We start from the raw sequence: 19612 nt of genomic DNA, 5'->3' as shown, positions 1-19612 counted from the left end.
AATGTCTGAAAACAAAACAAAATGAAAATGTCTCTTCTGCCAGCACAGTGTATGCAACAAAGCATATTTCCCCCCAGTTGATGTTAAGATTTCTAAAAGTCCTATCAAGAATCTCCTACCAGCCCACCACTGAGTGTCTAGAGAAGACTGAATTAGGTATGCCACTGCTCTGTGTCAGCTAAACACTGCTAGAACATATGGGGCATTTGTCCTGTAGTTTAAATGTTAGCATGCTTTCTGGTTGGGAGTTGGGCTACAATAAGTAATCGCATGACCTGGGAGACAGATTAAGCTAGGAGCTGGTGCAACAGACTGTATGCGTAAGTAGCCTCTCCTACAGTTTAGCTGTATAGATGAAAGCTATGCTACTTTGTCTTGGGGCTGAGGTGTTATGTTAAAATCTGGTGTAAGTATAGCCTTTTCCCAGATCACAGCTCTTCTATCCTGGCTGAAACCACTCTTGGTTTTCCACTGGTTTCTTCCCAGATCTTTTTAGTTCTTTTAGAGTGATGCCCTTCCTCTTCCTGCAATGTGTAGTTGCAGCCCAGAAAGTCAATTGTATCTTGGGCTGCATCAAGAGGAGCATAATCAGCAGATTGAGGGAGGTGACTCTGCCCCTCTACTCTGCTCTCAAGAGTCCCCACCTGGAGTATTGCATCCAGTTCCAGGGCTCCCAACACAAGAAGGATGCAGAGCTGTTGGAGCAGGTCCAGATGAGGACCACAAAGATGATCAGGGAGCTGGAGCAATTCCCCTGCAACTATAGACAGAGAGCTTGGGATCTTCATCACAGAGAAAAGAAGGTTCCAGAGGGACCTTATAGCAGCCTTTCAGAACCTGAAGGGGGTCTACAGGAAAGCGGGGAGGATATTTTTATAAGGGCAGGTAGTGACAGGATGAGGGGAAATGGTTTTAAACTGGCAGGTAGTGACAGGATGAGGGGAAATGGTTTTAAACTGGAAGAGGGTCGATTTAGTCTAGATATTAGGAAGAAATTATTTCCAGTGAGGGTGGTGAGACACTGGAACAGGTTGCCCAGAGAGGTTGTGGATGCCCCCTCCCTGGAAGCATTTCAAGGGCAGGCTGGATGGGACTTTGAGCTACCTAGTCTAGCAGGAAGTGTCCCTACCGATAGCAGGGTGATTGGAACTAGATGATCTTAAAGGTCCCTTCCAACCTAAACCATTCAGTGATTCTATGAGACCTTGCACTGACCTGTTCTGCTTTCTGGTAAGACAAGAAAGATTTCAAATATTACCCAACAGAGAGTAATACTAAGAAATATCTGAGAAGGACACCTATCAATTCACTTGCCTATAATCCATCACCTCTCATGAATTGAACAGTAATTGGCAGGGTTGAAATAAAATCAAAATAGCTGCAAGAGCATCAATACGTTTTGGTCACACAGTACCAGTGTGTAAGCTGTCTACATAATTTAACTGCATCTAAGATTAAATACTGAGATCTCAAATTTGTGCCTAGAACAGTGTAGGGCCCAAATTTCAGAATGCATTTGAAGAAAATGTCTGTAGCTGTTACAGGCACCTGGAAAAAGCAACATTTTCAAGTATCTGCCAAATAGAGAGCATTTAAAGGCTTTTTAGATAGCTTTTTTTTTTTTTTTTTTTTTTTTGTGCTGACTTAGCAGCACTGGCAGACCACTGTTGACAATGCAGCTGGTTTAATCATTGATAATGTTACTAATTTTTGTTGCAGGAAAATGTCAGTTATTCTGTGATCAGAAGCAGATCAGTAGCCCTGGATCTTTCTTTTGTTGGCTATGGAACGCCCTTCCATGAAAGGAAATGCAACTAATTCATAATTGAGCAGGGGCAGACTGGCTACCCCTTTGCTGGCAAAACATATAGAACACTTTCCTTGTCTCTTGGTATTTGCTAACAGAGTTAATTTGGAAGCCTGACAATTTTTTTATTTTTATTTTTTGGAAACTAGGAACTTTTCATCTTTAAGACTTCTTTGCTTTTAAATTTGAGTGAAAGCTACAATGAGGTTCAAAAATTAAGTTGGAGTAACAGACAAGACCAGGCAAGTAAACCTGGCTTTGTTAGGAAACAAAACTAACAATGTAAGATTTAAATGTTAAATGCTGATATTGTTAATCATTTTCCATTAAACTTCTAAGTCAGAAATACCCAGAGCAGTGATTTTAAAGAAGAAATTACAGATAATTATCACACTTTACTGTATTTTATTCATTTTTCAGGTCCACCTCTACCTCCATCACATTTCAGCCACTTTATTAATAGCATAAAGGTAATTATATCCCATTTATATTTGAATTATTTAAGCTTTTTTAGAGTATTCTTTACAACATGCTAAGCATAAAATAGTATATTATGGTGAAATATACAAAACAGATAACTAGATTAGTAATTAGAAATTATATTAATTTCTCCAGCTGCAGAGACAAATTTATTATGAAGATAGAACTGGTAGTTGTCAGTAACATATAAAGATAACTTCTTAAAAAAATATATTAATGAGGCTTTTTGCCTTCACAGAGGTATTAAACTGAGCCATAATTCAGTTATCTAACATCAGTTGGTACAAATAATTTGCCATAAATGTTTTTTGTTTTCGTGACAACTCATGTCAGAGACACACATTTTGTAAAACTATTTGTCTTTCAAGCACATTGAAAAAAATAATTTACGATAATGGAAAATGCATTTCTGCTTCTTTATGCTTATATCCTGAAATCTCTTAGAAGAAAGCATATTCATACAAGATGTCTTTAGTCTCTCTCTGATCCTCTTTTCACCTGACTGTGATAATGACAAAAAATGAATACATATACAATAAAGTTTTTAAGTGAATAAGGCTGTTATTTATCAGTAAAAGATATGGAAAAAGTAGAATCAAGTTATCATTTAATGTTACAAAAAAAAAAAAAAAAAAACAAACCCTCGTATTCAGATTTTGTTTGGACATCTCTATTGGCTTTCTCCAGCTACCTGCTTGCTTTGTCCTTCACTGCTTTCACCCACAGGTTTATTCCCCAGGAGGGTGAACCAAAGTAGACACCAAAAAATTGAAGGAAAAAGAAAAAAAAGAAGAGTAGTCAAAGAAAATGAAATAATGTGAAGCAGAACCTACAATTGCTATGGCTCATTTTGCACAGATCTAGAATTTAAACACTTCTTATCTGTCACTCTGTTCTCCAATTAGCTGTTAATTAAGCTGTTAATGAAGTAGGACAGTTGAAGAGATGCAGTCCAAAGTGTCTGCAGTTTTGTGTGGTGTCTCTTCCATTATCCTTGTATATTCCCCTGTCCTTTTGTGTTATTCTGTGCACTGCCATTACCACTTTATAGGATTCCTTTAAATAGCTATCAATTTCATGTCAGTCTATAATTGCTTTTTCCACAGTGGGGAAGAAAAACAATAAGCATAGCTTTTATGATTCTTCCAATTTCCTTTTTGTGCCTCCAGCTATAGCACAGAACAAGGTTTTGCTACGTAAAATACCAGGAAACAGCAACAGAGTCATTTTCCTCGATTTCCACCTAGGTCCCACCTCACCTAGTCTACACCCTAAGAAATTCTTGCAGCTTCAATAGAAGGGGTGTTCCTTTTTATTCCATATCACAGAAGAAGGAAGTGGTGTCAAAAAGATGTTAAGCAGATGCTCTTTTTTATTAAGCTTAGAAATTTCAGATAACTTTAAAAGATGAGGATTCTGATCTTTCTTCAGCTGAATGTTTTATACTGTGTTATCTTTTAAGGGTGAAAAAGGAGACAATGGTGTAAAAGGAGAAAAAGGAGAACCAAATGGAGGTTTTTACCTGACAGGACCACCCGGACCACCTGGAAGACCAGGATTAGTTGTAAGATACACAAATTGTATAACATAAATATTTGTGAATATGCATCGTTTTAAGTTAGAGGGCACTAATATAGACAAGCATCAAGATGATATTAAGAACTATATATATACTTATATGCTGACCATTAGCTCAGTAAGGCAGAGTTCCATTAGGCATAAGCACAGAAACTTCACTTTTGTGAATTGAACTAATTTGCTATGCTCAGCTGCCTAACGCAACTGTATCAGTATATAGATTCCTGCTATCAACAGCCATACAAATCAAGGAAATGTATACAACTATGCAAGACCTATCAGAAAGCTTTCTTGTCTGAAACTTCATTTCTTGAATATAGTTTAATGCATGAGTAAATTTTTCAGTTTCCGTGGCTCTTTGGAAAAAAAATAAAATAAAATAAAAATGCTTACAACTTAAAAAAGTAGTGTGGTTTAGTGTGGTTGCCTGCATTAGAAAATATGGCCATCATAGATGAAGGACCTGCAGCAGTGGCATCCTCACGGGTGAAAGCTACAGTGGCATACATTTCAATCAGAAGAGAAGCAGGAAGATACTTGTTTATATGAAATAGATAAAGTGTAGTAATTTAAACAGTGAAGACAGTGACTGTAACAAGGTTTTAAATGGCTAGATACTATTGACAATTTGCTACAGGCAGGATTGGGTTGCACAAAAGATCTAAAATTGAATCTCGGTGAAAGTAGTACAGCTTAAAACTATAAATCACTTACTGAGGATCTGTGTCAGAAAGGCATCACCATGTCTAGGTGATCTCTGCACAAGCATGAACAACCTTGAGAAGGGGATATCCTGATAGGGGTGCTAGGGGAGCTCTAAGGGGCTCTTGGTCTACTTGCTTATAAAATAAGATGATTGACTGTTGTAGCATTTAGATTTGGCATCTGTTGAACCAGGGGTCTGCTCTCAGTTATTTGAGCACCCAGTTTGAGACAGTATTGTAGTCTCCAGTGATACCTTGATTATTATCAGTCCTGAGCAAGGTCAAGGGTTTTTGCACCTCACTGTATGAGTACAGCCTTGGCCATAATGACCAGGATGAAGGAGGAAGCTCAGGGACAGAGGCATGGAACATATTGTAACAGACATTGATACACTCAAATAAATACATTTTATCATTAATAGGGACCTAAAGGGGATTCAGTTGTTGGACCCAGAGGACCTCCAGGGTTGCCTGGCTTACCTGGTTTACCAGGTTATGGAAAAATTGGACCACCTGGCCCACCAGGCCCACCAGGACCCCCTGCAATATATGGATCAGGTGAGAGGGTGTGATTTTGCCTTTCATTATGTATGTGAGCACATAGGCATACTTACATCCCCCCACACACTCTTTACTTTTTGTATGTGTTCTTCCATCTACCTATCTACTCTTCCATATCTACCCTATCTCCCAAATGATGCATTTTTTCTGTAGGGAGTATCCAACCAGTTTTCCTTGACTAGTGCCATGGGAACACTAAAGCATAACGTAAGCTTTGTTAATGAGATGGTGCTGGAAGTTCCCTCAAATTTGCATTAAAGGCAAGCATGACTTTAAATAAAGTGTCAGAGTTCAAGACAATAACACTTCTGTTTCCTTTTGGGTCACAGGTCTGCTAGTCACAAGCCTCATACTGTTAATGTCCAGTGCTCAAACTTGGTTCTGATGGACAGGATCCTGGGCTCCACTGACATCACATCAAGTGTGATGTCAGAGGATCACTCATCAGTGATGCCTGAGTGAGAGACCCTTGTTCCTCTGTCAGGAAACTCCAGCAGAAAGCTTTCCCTAATCTTAGCTGAAGGAAGGAAGCATACTAACAGCACTGTTAACTGTGTAGAGAGATTATAATGCAAATTTGTCTTGCTTAAAGTTTGGGTTGGCTTACTTAATAAAGATCTGTTTCTGAGTCCTAATGATTAGACTGCTTTCAGCAATGTCTGTACTTCCAGTATGTTGGTTTGGAAAGCAGATCCCTGTGTCTCCAATTTGTTCTCTCCAGGTGTTTTCCGAAATAAGTCGGACTGGTTTATTCAGCTGCCCGGGGACAAGGCGAGACTTCCAAACTGCCATTCAGTAAATATTATGAATGGAGTGTCTGCCAGAAATGTTTGTCCTCTGATGAATATTTAAGGAAGCAGTAATCCTTACTATGTTCAACACATGAACATAGGCATGTACCTGTATTAGCCTCTGATCATAATAAAGTGGACATATTCTTGGCATCCATAAAGTTCACAGAGGCCTTTAGATCTTTTCTCGGATAATTTACATCAAGTGGAAGTTTGGTGGCCCTGCCAGGGAGGGGGGTTGGAGCTTCATGATCCTTGAGGTCCCTTCCAACCTGGGCCATTCTGTGATTCTGTGATTCTGTGAAGTGCTTCTGAATATTAGCTAGTCAGGCAAATTATATGTATTTGCATCCCATCTTTTTCACTTTAGTTGATCTTTATTTGCAGAATACCTACAACATATTCCAATCTGTTGATTTTACCTTCCCAAAGAACAGAGGAAAGACTAACTTCCACTATTGCTTTAAAGAAATAAAAATCTTTAGAATGCATTTTCTGTAGTTGACTTGAACAAAGCTGTCTAGAACTTGGCTATGTATGGACCATGGCCATTTTAACCTCTCACTTTTTAACCCTCCTAGGCAATGCTGCCAAGTCCTTTCTTTCTGTCATTCACTCGCTCTCAAAACAGATGACCTTCAACATGTACCATATTCTTGTGTTTTAACAGCCGCAATGCCTGGACCACCAGGTCCTCCTGGAGAACCAGGGCCACCTGTAACCAGGAATCTGGTAAGACAACAAAATATGGAATTTTGTCATTGAAGCTTGTTTTTCAAATCTACTGGTGGCCATTATTAGCAGTGATAAGAGGAGGAAAAGCTCAGTCCTGTGTTTCCATTAGATATTTTCTGGTTTTCTGAACCTCATTTTTCAAAAAAGAAAAAGAATCCAAAGATCTGGGAAAGGCAATGAGAGTCATCTGTCCATTTCCTATTTGAAGAAATGCAATGGGATGCAGAGAAATAAAGTAATGGAAAGGTTTTCATATTCCAACTTCAGTAACTCCAAAAGAGTTTGGCAACATGTAAAAAACCAAACAAACAAACAAACGAAGAAACAACCTCACATTCGTAGAATCACAGAATCATAGAATGGCTTGGTTTGGAAGGGACCTCAAGGATCATCAAGCTCCAACCCCCCAGCTGCAGGCAGGGCTGCCAACATTCCTACCTAATACTAAATCAAGCTGCCCAGTGCCCCATCCAACCGACCTGGCCTTGAACACCTCCAGGGACAGGGAATCCACAACCTCTCAGAGCAGCCTGATCCAGCAATTCAGGTTTTTTAATACTAAGATGAAAACTCTGATGTTCTCTAACAAATCTAAGAATTGGTGTGCCAGAAGGTGGACTGAAATTGAGTTGTTTCCTTTTTTTACTAGATGACTCAAATCAGAATTGTATCCAGATATCCAAAATGACAAACTAAGCAAAAATGACAACTAACACTTACGTCTTGTTAATATCTAAATTTTAAAATATTTTTAATACAAACTTGCAGAGTTTTCACTACCATTTTTTATCTTTCCCACATTCTCGTGCTATGTCAGAAAATCAGATTATCTGCATACCTTTGGCAGTCACGTGGGAATGCACTAATAAATGAGCAGGTTTTCAGATCATCTACATTGTATGTAATGAACTAATGAGAATATAAATGCTTTTCCATCATAGTATTGTCTTTCTTCTCCCTGTTCATTCTCATGGAAATTCAGAACCTGACAATCTTTATAATACTTATAAGAAGAGGGGAGAAACAAATGTTCAAAGACTGGTGCCTCAGGGTAGAGAAATGTGGTTATAGGCTAGAAGTTACAAGCCCAGTTAAATCAAAATCAACATTAAAAAAATCATTATGCAAACTGCTAGTAACATCTGCATGATCTATAAAGCATTAATAGAATCAGGCAACCATGAAGGATGGAAAAGACCTCTAAATCACCAAGTCCGAGCATCAACCTAGCACTGCTAAGTCTATCACTAAAACACATCCCTAAGGAGCGCATCTACACATCTTCTCAATATTTCCAGGGATGGTGACTCAACTACATTGCTAGGCAACCTATTCCAAAGATTCACAACAGTTCCAGTGTCTCACCACCCTCACTGGAAATAATTTCTTCCTAATATCTAGACTAAATCGACCCTCTTCCAGTTTAAAACCATTTCCCCTCATCCTGTCACTACTTGCCCTTATAAAAATATCCTCCCCGCTTTCCTGTAGACCCCCTTCAGGTTCTGAAAGGCTGCTATAAGGTCCCTCTGGAACCTTCTCTTCTCTGTGATGGTGATCCCAAGCTCTCTCAGCCTATAGTTGCAGGGGAAGTGCTCCAGCTCCCTGATCATCTTTGTGGTCCTCATCTGGATCTGCTCCAACAGCTCCACGTCCTTCTTGTGTTGGCTGCCCCAGAACTGGATGCAGTGCTCCAGGTGGGGACTCATGAGAATGTAGTAAAGGGGTAGAATCAACCACTTTGACCTTCAGGTCACACTTCCCTTGATGCAACCCAGGACACAATTGGCCTTCTCAGCTGAAAGCACACATTGCCAGCTCATGTTGAATCTCACATCAACCAACACCCCCAATCCTTCTCCTCAGAGCTGCTCTCAAGCCATTCTCTGCCCAGTCTGTATCTGTGCTTGGGTTTACCCTGACCGAGGTGCAGGACCTTGCACTTGTCCTTGTTGGACTATTGGTATAGTTCTGTTCAAATCATCAGAATGACAATGTTGATATGCCAGAATGTGTCTTTGTTTTTGAAGCTTTTTGTATGCAATGGTGAGCATTTCTTGAGCAAAAAGCCATGACATTAGTGTGTTCAAATGAAAGTTGTATTTAATTTGCAAAATGTTTTGTTTTGCTGTTTGACAGGTTACAACATTTCAAAACATTGAAGGTATGTTGGAAAAGGTTCATTTGGTAACAGAAGGTACACTAATCTATCTTAGAGAAACCAGCGATGTTTTTATCCGTGTTCGAAATGGATGGAGAAAATTGCAGGTATTATTGCACTATGTCTTACCCTTTCCAGCTCTCTTACTCAAAATAGAGTTATGGATATTTTTTACAGGGATGGAAAAGTGTGCATGCAAAGATTCTTTTTTTTCTTTTTCTTTTCTTTTGTTTGTTTGTTTGTTTTTAGCTCAGCAGCTACTATTGATAAGGTTTTCTTTGTTTTTCCTTTTGTGTTATTTCAGCTAAGTGAGCTAATTCCTGTCCCTGATGAGAGCCTTCCTCCTCCAGCTGTATCAAGTTATGTAAGTATCAAATATTTGACTGTGAAAAACTGAGTCTAGATGTGTAAACATGGGTGATTCACTTGGCAGAAAGTTGCAGGCCCCTGCATAACACAATTTTCTTCTGAGAGTTGTCAGTTCAATAAAAACACTAAATAAGCTTGCAAACTAGTTCATGCAGGCCAGCCATTCGTTTTTTACATTATATTCTGAGAATCCAAACATGACAGAGGTAAAGCATCCTCTCTGAAAAGGACAAAGGAGACTTTCTACTAAAAAAAGAGAAAATCAGTTCTGTTTCATAACTCTGAAGTCAGTTGTATCAAGCCCTGTTCCCTGCCAAGGAATTTCAGAAAGGTACATCTGAAGAGAAGACTTTCTCTAAAAGTTTATAGTCCTTTTTTCATGATACATCATCATCATCATCTCTATATAGCTTGTTGAAACATAGTCTTGTTGAGAACAGATTAATTGATCTGACTGCTGCAATAATGAAAGGGCAAGAGAATGCTAGAAAGGCAGTGCTGGCGGGGTGTTCTGGTTTCACCAGGCAAGTAGCTAACACTACACTGCCTTTCTCTCACTCCACAATGTCCAAGTGGGATGCAAGAGACAATTAATTTAAAAAAAAAAAACCAACAAAAAAAACCAAAAGTGAAACTCATGAGACAGAACAGAGAGATAAATAGCAGTAATAATTATAATACATGTATACTTACTAAACAAGTAATTCACAGTGGAATTGCTCACTAGGTACTGACTGATGAACAGCCAGTCCTCAAGCAGTAGAAGCCCCCCAACTTCCCTCAGTTTAATATTTTCCTCACATGATTTCATATGATACAGGATATAGCTTTGGCCAGTTTAGGTCAGGTGTTGTGGTTCTGTCCCTTCCTTGCTCTTTGTGTTCCCCAGCCCTCTTGCTGGCAGGACAGTACAAGAAGGTGACAAAACTGAAGCGTCCTTGGCTCTGTACAGCACAGTCCAGCAACAACAGAAACATCAGTGTTTTATGAACACTGTTCTTCTCCTAAAGCCAAAACATAGCATGACACCAGACACTATGGACAAAAACAACTCTGTTCAAGCTGAAATCAGGGTGCTGAGACAGCATTCAAACACATATTTATGTGACAGACTAAATTTATGATATGTAAATTATACATGGATACACGATTCGGGTTTCTTTTTCTGAGACAGGACAGCTCCAGATTCTCCAGTGTACAGTGTTTGCTTTATTTAGAATATCATTGAATGCCTAAAATTCTGATCTGAGCAGCATGTTTAACATATATATCTGCATGTTTTAAAATAACAGGGATTTCAATCTCTTCCGGTACTGAATCCAATATCAGACACGAACAATGGAAAACCAGCAGTAAGTATGAGTTCTGTATTGCAACTGTGTACTGAGTTATGAAGCAATGTAATTTGTATGTTCAGGGAGATGTGTAGTATTTCATCTTCAAATTCACAGATTTTGCTTCAGAAAGTTAAAACTATCTTTTTAAAAATTGGTTTAGACATCTCAGACTACTTTAATCTCCCAAGCTTCTTTCATATCTGAAAGAAAAACCCAACAGATTTTGAGTTCAGAATACCTCTTCACTTAGTGATTGTACCAAGAAATCTGCAACACATTTTTAAGCTAGCAATTGTGCTACAATTAAATCATTAAAATGTTAGTCAGAGTTTTTTTCTATCTTCATGATGCTGCTTGTTTTTAAATATTTACTTTAGAAGATAAGCTTTCATTTAAAATACTTTAAATATGTGTTGAGGGAAGTAAAATAACAGAATTACATGTAAAAACAAAAATATTGACTAGTGCTTGCATTTGTACTGTTTGAATCAAGTATGTTACCACTTGTACTTGGCAGCAGTCAATTTTTAAATCTTATATGGCCACTTCTTACTATTTATTTCCAGCCCTGTGATTTGGGATTCTATTTGTGCAATAACTCCAAGATTGTTGTTTAAAAATGCCAGCTACTTCTAAAAGTTTTATTTTTTAGGAGTATATAATCTTCATGGCTTCCCAGCTGTTCAAAAATAATTAAGTTTATCATGGGCTGCATAGATTTCAGAAATGTAATCTTATGATGGCAAACAACTTCTATACGGGTATGGAAGTCACCATCTCTTGAGCTAACAAGGGGTGGGGCTTAGTTTGTTTTAAATATGTATCTTTTTCATGTTATAAACTTCTGTTAAAATTGTGGTTTTCTTCTCTTTTCTCCAGCTGCACCTGGTGGCTTTAAACTTACCATTGTCTGGTGACATGAGAGCAGATTTTCACTGTTTTCAACAGGCCCAGCAAGCAGGTTTGAAGACTACCTATAGGGCCTTTCTCTCATCACATTTGCAAGATTTGGTCGCGGTTGTCAGAAAAACAGACCGATACAATTTGCCAATAGTAAATCTTAAGGTAAAAATAAGTGCTTAATACTTGCTAGATTATGATAAGTTTGGGGTGCCCCAAAATCTTAGAAAATGGCAAAAGCACAAAGCTTCAATGCAAGCTGCATTTGCTTCATATTCCAGAGTCAGGTTCCAAGAGGAAAAAGGTAATGGTAAATTTACAGGCTCATCTTTCCTTTGCATTTCCAAGGGTTACTTTTCTCAGTGTTCTAAAGGTTGTGGCAGAAATAAATCTGTGAGAATGGCTTACTTCAGGTAGACTGCTGACAAAGCAACAGCATGGTGTTTTGTGTTCTGGATACTTTTTATTATCAACACAGAAAAGTGCTTTTCTTTTTTTGTCTCAAAGGTAGTTTTTATGTTCTAATTTCTAGTATGACTATAGAGCACAGTGTAGACTAAAGAGACTATTCCTCTAATTTCTTAAGATCCTGTGCTTAGGAGTGATTCTACCCATGAACCTGGGGAGAAAGACTGAGGAGAAGTCTGCAGCATGAGTCAAGTTGTGATCACATATAAACACACATATTCTAAAACTGAGAAAAACAAACCATGTCTTTGTGGCATTGGGTGGCTCACAGAGAAGAACAGACAAATAAGCCAAAAGGAATAACACATGATGCTTGGAACATGCTGAATAGATGCTACTCTGAAGCACATGCAAACCTTGGAGGAAAATAGTAAACATAATGTTATTTTGAGTTCTACTGGAAGAAAACGTAAAAACAGTTCAAGAGGTAGCCTGGTGCAAAGCTTTTGACTTTCACATTTGCAACATCTGCCACAAAACTGTGGCAAAACTGTGCTGAATTTCTATTTCCATTGCAAACTATCCCTGTATTTTCTCTATAGTTACAGTACTTATAACCAGTTCCTCAAGGGATAAGAAAAGATGGAAGAAGAGGTATTTATGTAAGTTCACCCACCAAGGTCAGGTCAAACAAACCATTGTAGCAAGTGCAGCAGCAAGACAAGCAGTATGAAGAAATGACAGTTTCTGTACTATGAGTGACTACCTCCTTAAGGGATGAAAGTTTGCCTAGCAGGGGGTTGAAACTAGATGATCTTTGAGGTTCTTCTCAACCCAGGCCATTCTGTGATTACATGAACTGAAAGCTTTGGTCCTTTCCTAGGGTTACAATATCATTGGTACTAGTGATACTTGCCAGAACAAGACCAATGGCTGAAGTGCTGGGAATGTCTGTGCAGGAGAGAGAGGGATGGCAAGTGAGGTGGAAGTGCTGCACTATATGTAAATGAGAGATTAGACTGTACAGCCTTCACACTTATGGATAACTTGGTAGAGATCCTCCGGCTGAGGATCAAGGAGATAAATAGAAAACATGTCATTGTGTGTGTGTTACTGACCACCCACACAGGACAGCAGCACAGATAAGGTATTCCCAGAAACAGTTACCATTGTCTTTTAAGCACTACCTTCTCAGTAAGGTTGTCTACAAGAACCTTCCCCTTCAGAACCCCAAAACACTTCCTATGAAGACTCAGGGCAGCAAAGATGATGAAAGGTCTAAAGAGCAAAACATATGGGGAGCTGCTGAGGTCCTTCAGTTAGTTCAGCCTGGAGGAGGCTAAGGGGAGGCCTCATGGAAGCCTACAACTTCCTCACAGGGAGAGTGGAGGGGCAGGCATTGATGTCTGCTCTCTCGTGACAGCAATAGGACCCAAGGGAATGGCATGGAGCAGCATCAGGTGATAGTCAGGTTGGGTATTAAGAAACAGTTCTTCACCAAGAGGATGATCAGGCCCTTGAACGGGCTCCCCATGACAGTGGTCACAGCACCACTCCTGAAAGAGCTCAAGAAGCATTTGGACAGTTCTCTCATTTTTGAGTAGTCCTGTGTGTAGCCAGAAGTTGGACTCAATGATCCCTGTTGGTCCATTTCAATGTAAAATATTACACAATTCCAAGCGAGTCTGGGATATTCCTAGACTTCAGCATGCTGAAGACAATTTCCTGTCACAAGTACTCAGTGAGACAAATAGAAAAGATTTGATTTGTACTGACATGAGCTCACAACCTGTTTCCATTTATTCTCATGTCTTTGTTGCCTTAGTCTTAAACCAGTCTGCCGTGAGCCTCTCAGTGAGTTCTTCTCACTGTCTGTCTGTCACAATAACTGAGTCTGCTCTCAGTGAGTTCTTCTCCCAGTCTGTACTCGTATCTAAGATTGTCCCAACCCAAGTACAATCCTCCTAGATTTGTTGTTTGAGAATAGAGAAGGCCTTGTGGGAGAGGTGATGGTAGGTGGCTGGCTTGGTCACAGTGATAATAAAATAGTTGAGTTCAAAATTTTTGGTGAGAAGTGAAAAAGGCCAGCAGCACTGTCACACTGGATTTTAAAAGAGCTACTTTGTGTTTTAAGCTACTCTGGGAGCTAGTTAGCAGTGTCATCTGGGAATTGTTCTACAGGATTTAGAGGCCTGTAAGAGATGGTCTCTTTTCAACTTGCTACACAATCCCATTGTCAAGCAAGTGGGCCAGAAGAAAGGAGAGCTCATCATGGAACTAGGATAGAAAAAGAATGAAAATATATCTGGAAGATCTTAACGGGCAGATTACAGAGCTGCTGATCACATCTGAGGGTAGAAGACGAGAAAAGCCAAAATTCATCTTGTGTTGACATTGCCCGCTGTGGTATCAGACAACAACAAAAAAGCAAGAGTAGGTCAAAGGAGAATATTGGTCTGATACTCGAAGATTGTCAGAAGTAGAGATGAGGAAAAAGTAGATGGATTTTATGCCTTTTTTGCTTCATTTTTTAATATTAATGATAGATCTTGGTCTGCCCAGTCCTCTAAGTTGAAGTACCATGACTGAGGAAGCAGTGACTTTCCACTTGTGACCACCAGAATTGTAAGGAATCAGTTGCATCAGTTCAGTGTTCCTAAGTCCATGGATCCTGTTGGGATTTATCTAAGTATTGAATGTGTTAACAAATGTTATAGCTAGTCCTCTTTCTACAGTTTCTACAGTCTTGAGAGTTGTGTCAGACATATTACAGTAGGCACAGAAGAGGGCCACAGAGATTATCAGAAGGCTGGAATAGCTCTCCCATAAATACAGGTTGAAAGAGTTGGGGTTGTTAAGCTTAGAAAAGTCTCTGGGGATACCCTACTGCAGCCTTCCAACACTTAAGGGATGCATACAAGAAAGATGGGAAGGGACCATTCACCAGCAAGTGTAGTAACAGAACAAGGTGTAATGGTTTTAAACTAAAATTAGTCAAGTAGATTTGACTAGAAGAAATAAATTCTTCACTATAACAGCAGTGAGGCAATGAAACAGGTTGCCCAAAGAAGTTGCCTCATCTCTGAAGGTATTCATGGCCAGGCTGGATAGAGCTTTGGGCAACGTGGTCTAGTGGGAGGTCCTTTCTAACCCAAACCATTCTACAATTCAGTGATTCTATGATCAAGTTGAATAACTGGAGTGACAATAGAGCAGAGATAAAACTATAAGGTATAGGTGTGAATCAGAAAGCTCTTTGCACAGAGATGATAGAGTAAATTCAGTAAAATCTGAGATGTGAAAGCCAGAATCCTTAGTGCTTTTAAAAGAAGATAAAATTTTAGATTTAAAGACACGCCTTATAAAAACAGATTCAGATTTATTTTGTTTGTAAAAATAGCATTGAAATTTTAACAGGGAGAAACACTTTTCAACAATTGGGAATCTATATTCAATGGAAATGGTGGACAATTCAACATTCATGTTCCAATATACTCCTTTGATGGGAGGAATGTCATGACAGATCCACTCTGGTGAGTTCATTTTACTATTTTTTATGTTTCACATGACATTTATTTTCACCAGATAGGACAAGTGGCAATATAGTGAGTTACTTGAAATGTGATAAAAAATTCTCCCTTTTCTTATGCAATCTTTCTTCTCTGTTTCAGAAAGGCTACAACTGAGACATCAGATTGTGTTCCCCTTCTCCTCCTTTGCATTCTGTCTTCATCTTTTCACACCCACTCTCTGCTTCAAGCAGAAGAACAAAAAATAATGGTTAAATAGTATGAACAGAACAAGGTCACTATATGTAGGCATGCAGTTGAATTAAAATATGTATATATTAATTTCTTTTTTTCAGCAAATAACTTTTTAACATCACTTTTCAGGCCTCAAAAGATAATATGGCATGGTTCAACTACAAATGGGATCCGACTGGTCAGCAACTACTGTGAAGCCTGGCACACAGCTGATTTGGCAGCAATGGGACAAGCATCACCACTGAAGATGGGAAAACTTCTTGATCAGAAAGCATATGGCTGTAATAATCAGTTTATTGTTCTTTGTATTGAAAACAGTTTTGTATCTGATCCCCAGGGAAAATAACTCATCTGTTGTACATAATATTCAATATTATGACAGAAAAAGCTGACAACAGAAGTTTCATTTGCAATGATGTAAATATTTTAATTTTTGTAATTGCACATTTCAGGAAAAATTAGCCAAAGAAAACATACCTCAACACAATCCATATTCCAGTTGAGTGGAACATTCAGTGTTCATGAGGCACACTTAAAGCTTTTCTTTCCACTCGAACTTTGTATGGTTGAAGGTATGCCAACATTTCACTCACAGCCTCTTGTCTTACTAACGGAGTTGAAGTTCAGTAAAAGTCACTAGTCAAGTATGGACTACAAGGAAGATTCAGTAGCCTGACTTGATAGCTGCTGTTTCTTCCAGTTAAGTCTTCTTTTCACTTGCATTGATTTTGAATATCCAAGGCACTATTTAAATATATCATAAAATGGCTTGAATTGGAAGGGACTTTGCCATGGGCATGCTTGTCAACCAGTAGATCAGGTTGCCCAGGGACCCAATCAACCTGGCCTTCAATACTTCTAGGGAGTGGAAGTCAACACTTCCATTCCTCTGCTTTTCTCTGGGCAAGTAGTTCCAGGGCCTCACCACCCTCTCATTAAAAATAATAATATTCTTCTTAATATCTAATCTAAATCTCCCTTATTTTAGTCATTCCCCTTTACTCTATCACTATCTAACCATGTATAAAGTTGTTCTTCCTGGTGATTATAAGCTACTTTTAGTCACTGGAAAGCCACCATGAGGTTTACCAAGAGCCTTCCCTTCTCCAGGCTGAATAAGCAAGGCACTCTCAACCTTTCTTCATTGGAGAGGTGCTCCAGCCCTCTGATCATCTTTGTGGCTCTCCTCTGGACCCACTCCATCTGTTCCACGTATTTCTTGAGCTGGGGAAGCCAGACCTAAAGGCAGTACTCCATGTGGGACCTCAGAAGGGAAGAGTAGCGGGGAACAATCTCCTCTCCCACCCTGCTGACCATCCCTCTTTTGATGCAACCCAGGCTGCAAGGACATACTGCTGGCTCATGTCAAGCTTTTTGGCCATGGGGACTGCTAGCCCTTGTCTGCAGGTCTGCCCTCAGTGAGTTCTTCTCCCAGTCTGTACTCGTATCTAAGATTGTCCCAACCCAAGTACAATACCTTGCACTTAGCCTCATTGAATCTCACTTGGTTCATGTGGGCACATCTTGAGCTTGTTAAGGTCCCTTTGGATGGCATCCCTGTCAGTTTGGCATCATCCTCAAACTTGCTCAGGGTGCACTTGATCCCACTGAACATCTTTGATTAAGATGTTGAAGAGCACCCGTCTCAACTTGGACCACTGAGGCCACCACTCATCACAGGCCACCACCCAGACACAGAGCTGCTGATCGCAATCCTCTGACTGATCATCCAACCAATTCCTTATTCACCAAATAGTCCACTCTTCAAATCCTTATATCTCCAACTTAGAGATAAGGATATGGCCTCGCAGAAGCCAATGTACCTGACATCAGTTGCTCTTCCTTTGTCCATTGATGTCATTGCTCCTTCCTAGGTCACCAGATTGATCAGGCACAATCTGCCCTTGGTGAAGCTGTACTGGCTCTTAGTACTGTACCTCCTCATCTTGCGCATGCCTTAACATAGCTTCCTGTTTCATGACATTCCCAGGCACAGAGGTAAGGCTCATCGGCCTATAGTTTCCTGGATTAATTTTTCCTTAAAAATGGGAACGATGTTTCCCCTTTTCAAATCACCTAAGAGTTTACTTGACAGCCATGACTTTCTGAATATGATGGAGAGTGGCTTTGCTACCACATCAGACAGTTCCTTCAGGACCCTGAGTTGCATGTCATCAGGCCCCACAGACCTGTTGTACTCATTCAGTCTCATCCAGTGGTCTTGAACTTGAACCTTATCTTATTCCTCCTCCAGGACTTGAGAGATTTGGGAAGCCTGACTGTCAGTGGATGCAAAGAACTTCTTGAGTACCTGACCTTCTTCATGCCTTTTGAAGTCAGTTCTTGCTTCTGATTTATCAGAGAGGGTACACTCTCTTTGGCCTTTATCTTCTGACCAATATACCTGTAGAATCCCTTCTTGTTGCATCCCTCATCAGCTTCAGTACCATGTGTGTCCTGGCTTTCCTGATCCCATCTCTGCACATCCAGACAGCATCCCTGTATTCTTCACAGGCAGTATGTCCCTGCTTCCACTGCCTGTACATTTCCTTCTTATTCATCAGTTTGATTTCCAGGTCCTTGTTTAGCTTTGCTGGTTTCCTGCCTCCTCTGTTTGATATATGTATATATACATACTGTCCCATGTATAATGAGCAAATAAGAGGATGCTGTTAAATTTTACAGGGATAGACTTCTCAAAAAGCTTTAAGAACAAAGGGACTTGACTCCTTGGAGTCTCAATGGAAACTCAATACTAATACCTAAATACCTAACTCCAAAAAGATTTTACAGATTTCATCTTGGTGCTTACACATGAATTTAGCAACCTGACATCTTACTTTTCATCACAGATTCTAGGCATAGTGTTTTATGCAGAAGGACTGAACTAGACAGAGTCTGGTCCTTACTTTGGTGCTATTGTTATCAGGAAATCTGGAGCAATGTTAATAGAAAACATCCTGTTTTAACTGGCAGAAATGTGCACATAAATGCAGATAAACAAGCCATCTGACCTTTATTTATTTAATTTAGCATAAGAGGAAGTCATTTCCTGTTGTGCCAAATGTAAACTGAATGAAAAATATCTGTCATGGTCTCTTTACCATAACCCTAACCCTAACCGTAACCCTAACCCTAATCGGCTCTAGGCATTGTTATCTTACTATGCTATATGCAATTTTCCTTTTAGTGAATGTATCCTTCTGGCATTCAGATACTGAAAGAATTAGTAATATAAAATCACAGTATTAGTGACAGGAATGACTGTTAAATGCTATTATTCCTCACAAGCATTATCACCACAGTACCTTAAGTCTCTCACCTAAATATTTGCCTACTATGTACTTTAAAAAAGCATTTACTTGTTTTTTTAACTGGCAGTAACTATGGTAATCAAGCATCATGTTATCATTTTAAAAGACTTAACCTGAAGATTAGGTTAGAAACACCAAATTGCTAACAAACAAACTACTAAATTATTAGACAGCTACTTTCAAAAGACAAGATAAGCCAAATCATGTTTACCATACCAAACTGATTTAATTATTATGTAACATGAAAATGTGAAATCCAGCCTTATTTCTTTAATTTACTATAAAACCATATAAAGTCAGCTGAATCATACCTTCTGTTTGGACAGTATTTTCATTATTACATGTTAATGAGGAAAAAAAGTGTTTATATTACACTTTAAATGTATGAATTACAACTAATTTCTCTCATATTTTGTCTATCCCTTCCCCTAAAATGCTGAGCATTCTTAAGAAATGGAAAATTCCTTCAATTTGAAGAGTTGGAAGATGTACAGTGGGGTTTCGTTCTGAGTCAAGGAGGAGAATAAATTGTTTTACATGCAGATCTCAGCTTCTCCAAGTCAGTACAGTGATTATTTATGATTGCAGTCAGTAATCATTATTAATTCTTACCCCAACCCTAACCTAACCTAACCTGAACCTTAACCTTACTGTTGATAATTGAAGTCAGTTCTTATGCTTCTACTCCTGAACTTGAGCCAGC

The 19612-nt window shown here is 39.1% G+C and overlaps 1 protein-coding gene across 2 annotated transcripts in view; it reads left to right on the top strand.

Moving 5' to 3' along the window:
• Nucleotides 1-19219, top strand: part of LOC107309772 (collagen alpha-1(XV) chain-like) — a 90841-nt gene extending 71622 nt beyond the window's left edge. Inside the window, exons 27-37 of one of the 2 annotated variants that reach the window (XR_004306143.1) lie at nt 2228-2277; nt 3750-3851; nt 4992-5127; nt 6592-6653; nt 8796-8924; nt 9122-9181; nt 10479-10538; nt 11403-11588; nt 15249-15364; nt 15503-15635; nt 15725-15815. Coding sequence is in view for 1 of the 2 variants with exons in the window: in XM_032442532.1 (XP_032298423.1) it covers nt 2228-2277; nt 3750-3851; nt 4992-5127; nt 6592-6653; nt 8796-8924; nt 9122-9181; nt 10479-10538; nt 11403-11588; nt 15249-15364; nt 15725-15941 (1118 nt within the window). In the remaining variant the exon portion in view is untranslated. Of the gene's footprint in view, nt 1-2227; nt 2278-3749; nt 3852-4991; nt 5128-6591; nt 6654-8795; nt 8925-9121; nt 9182-10478; nt 10539-11402; nt 11589-15248; nt 15365-15502; nt 15636-15724 lie in introns of both variants that reach the window. The other variant, XM_032442532.1, reaches the window with a different exon arrangement.
• The last annotated feature ends 393 nt before the right edge of the window (nt 19220-19612 follow it).

This window comes from Coturnix japonica, chromosome 2 (assembly GCF_001577835.2).
Source record: "Coturnix japonica isolate 7356 chromosome 2, Coturnix japonica 2.1, whole genome shotgun sequence".
In the NCBI taxonomy this organism is placed as follows: Eukaryota; Metazoa; Chordata; class Aves; order Galliformes; family Phasianidae; genus Coturnix; species Coturnix japonica.
This window is presented reverse-complemented; position numbering and strand designations above follow the sequence as displayed.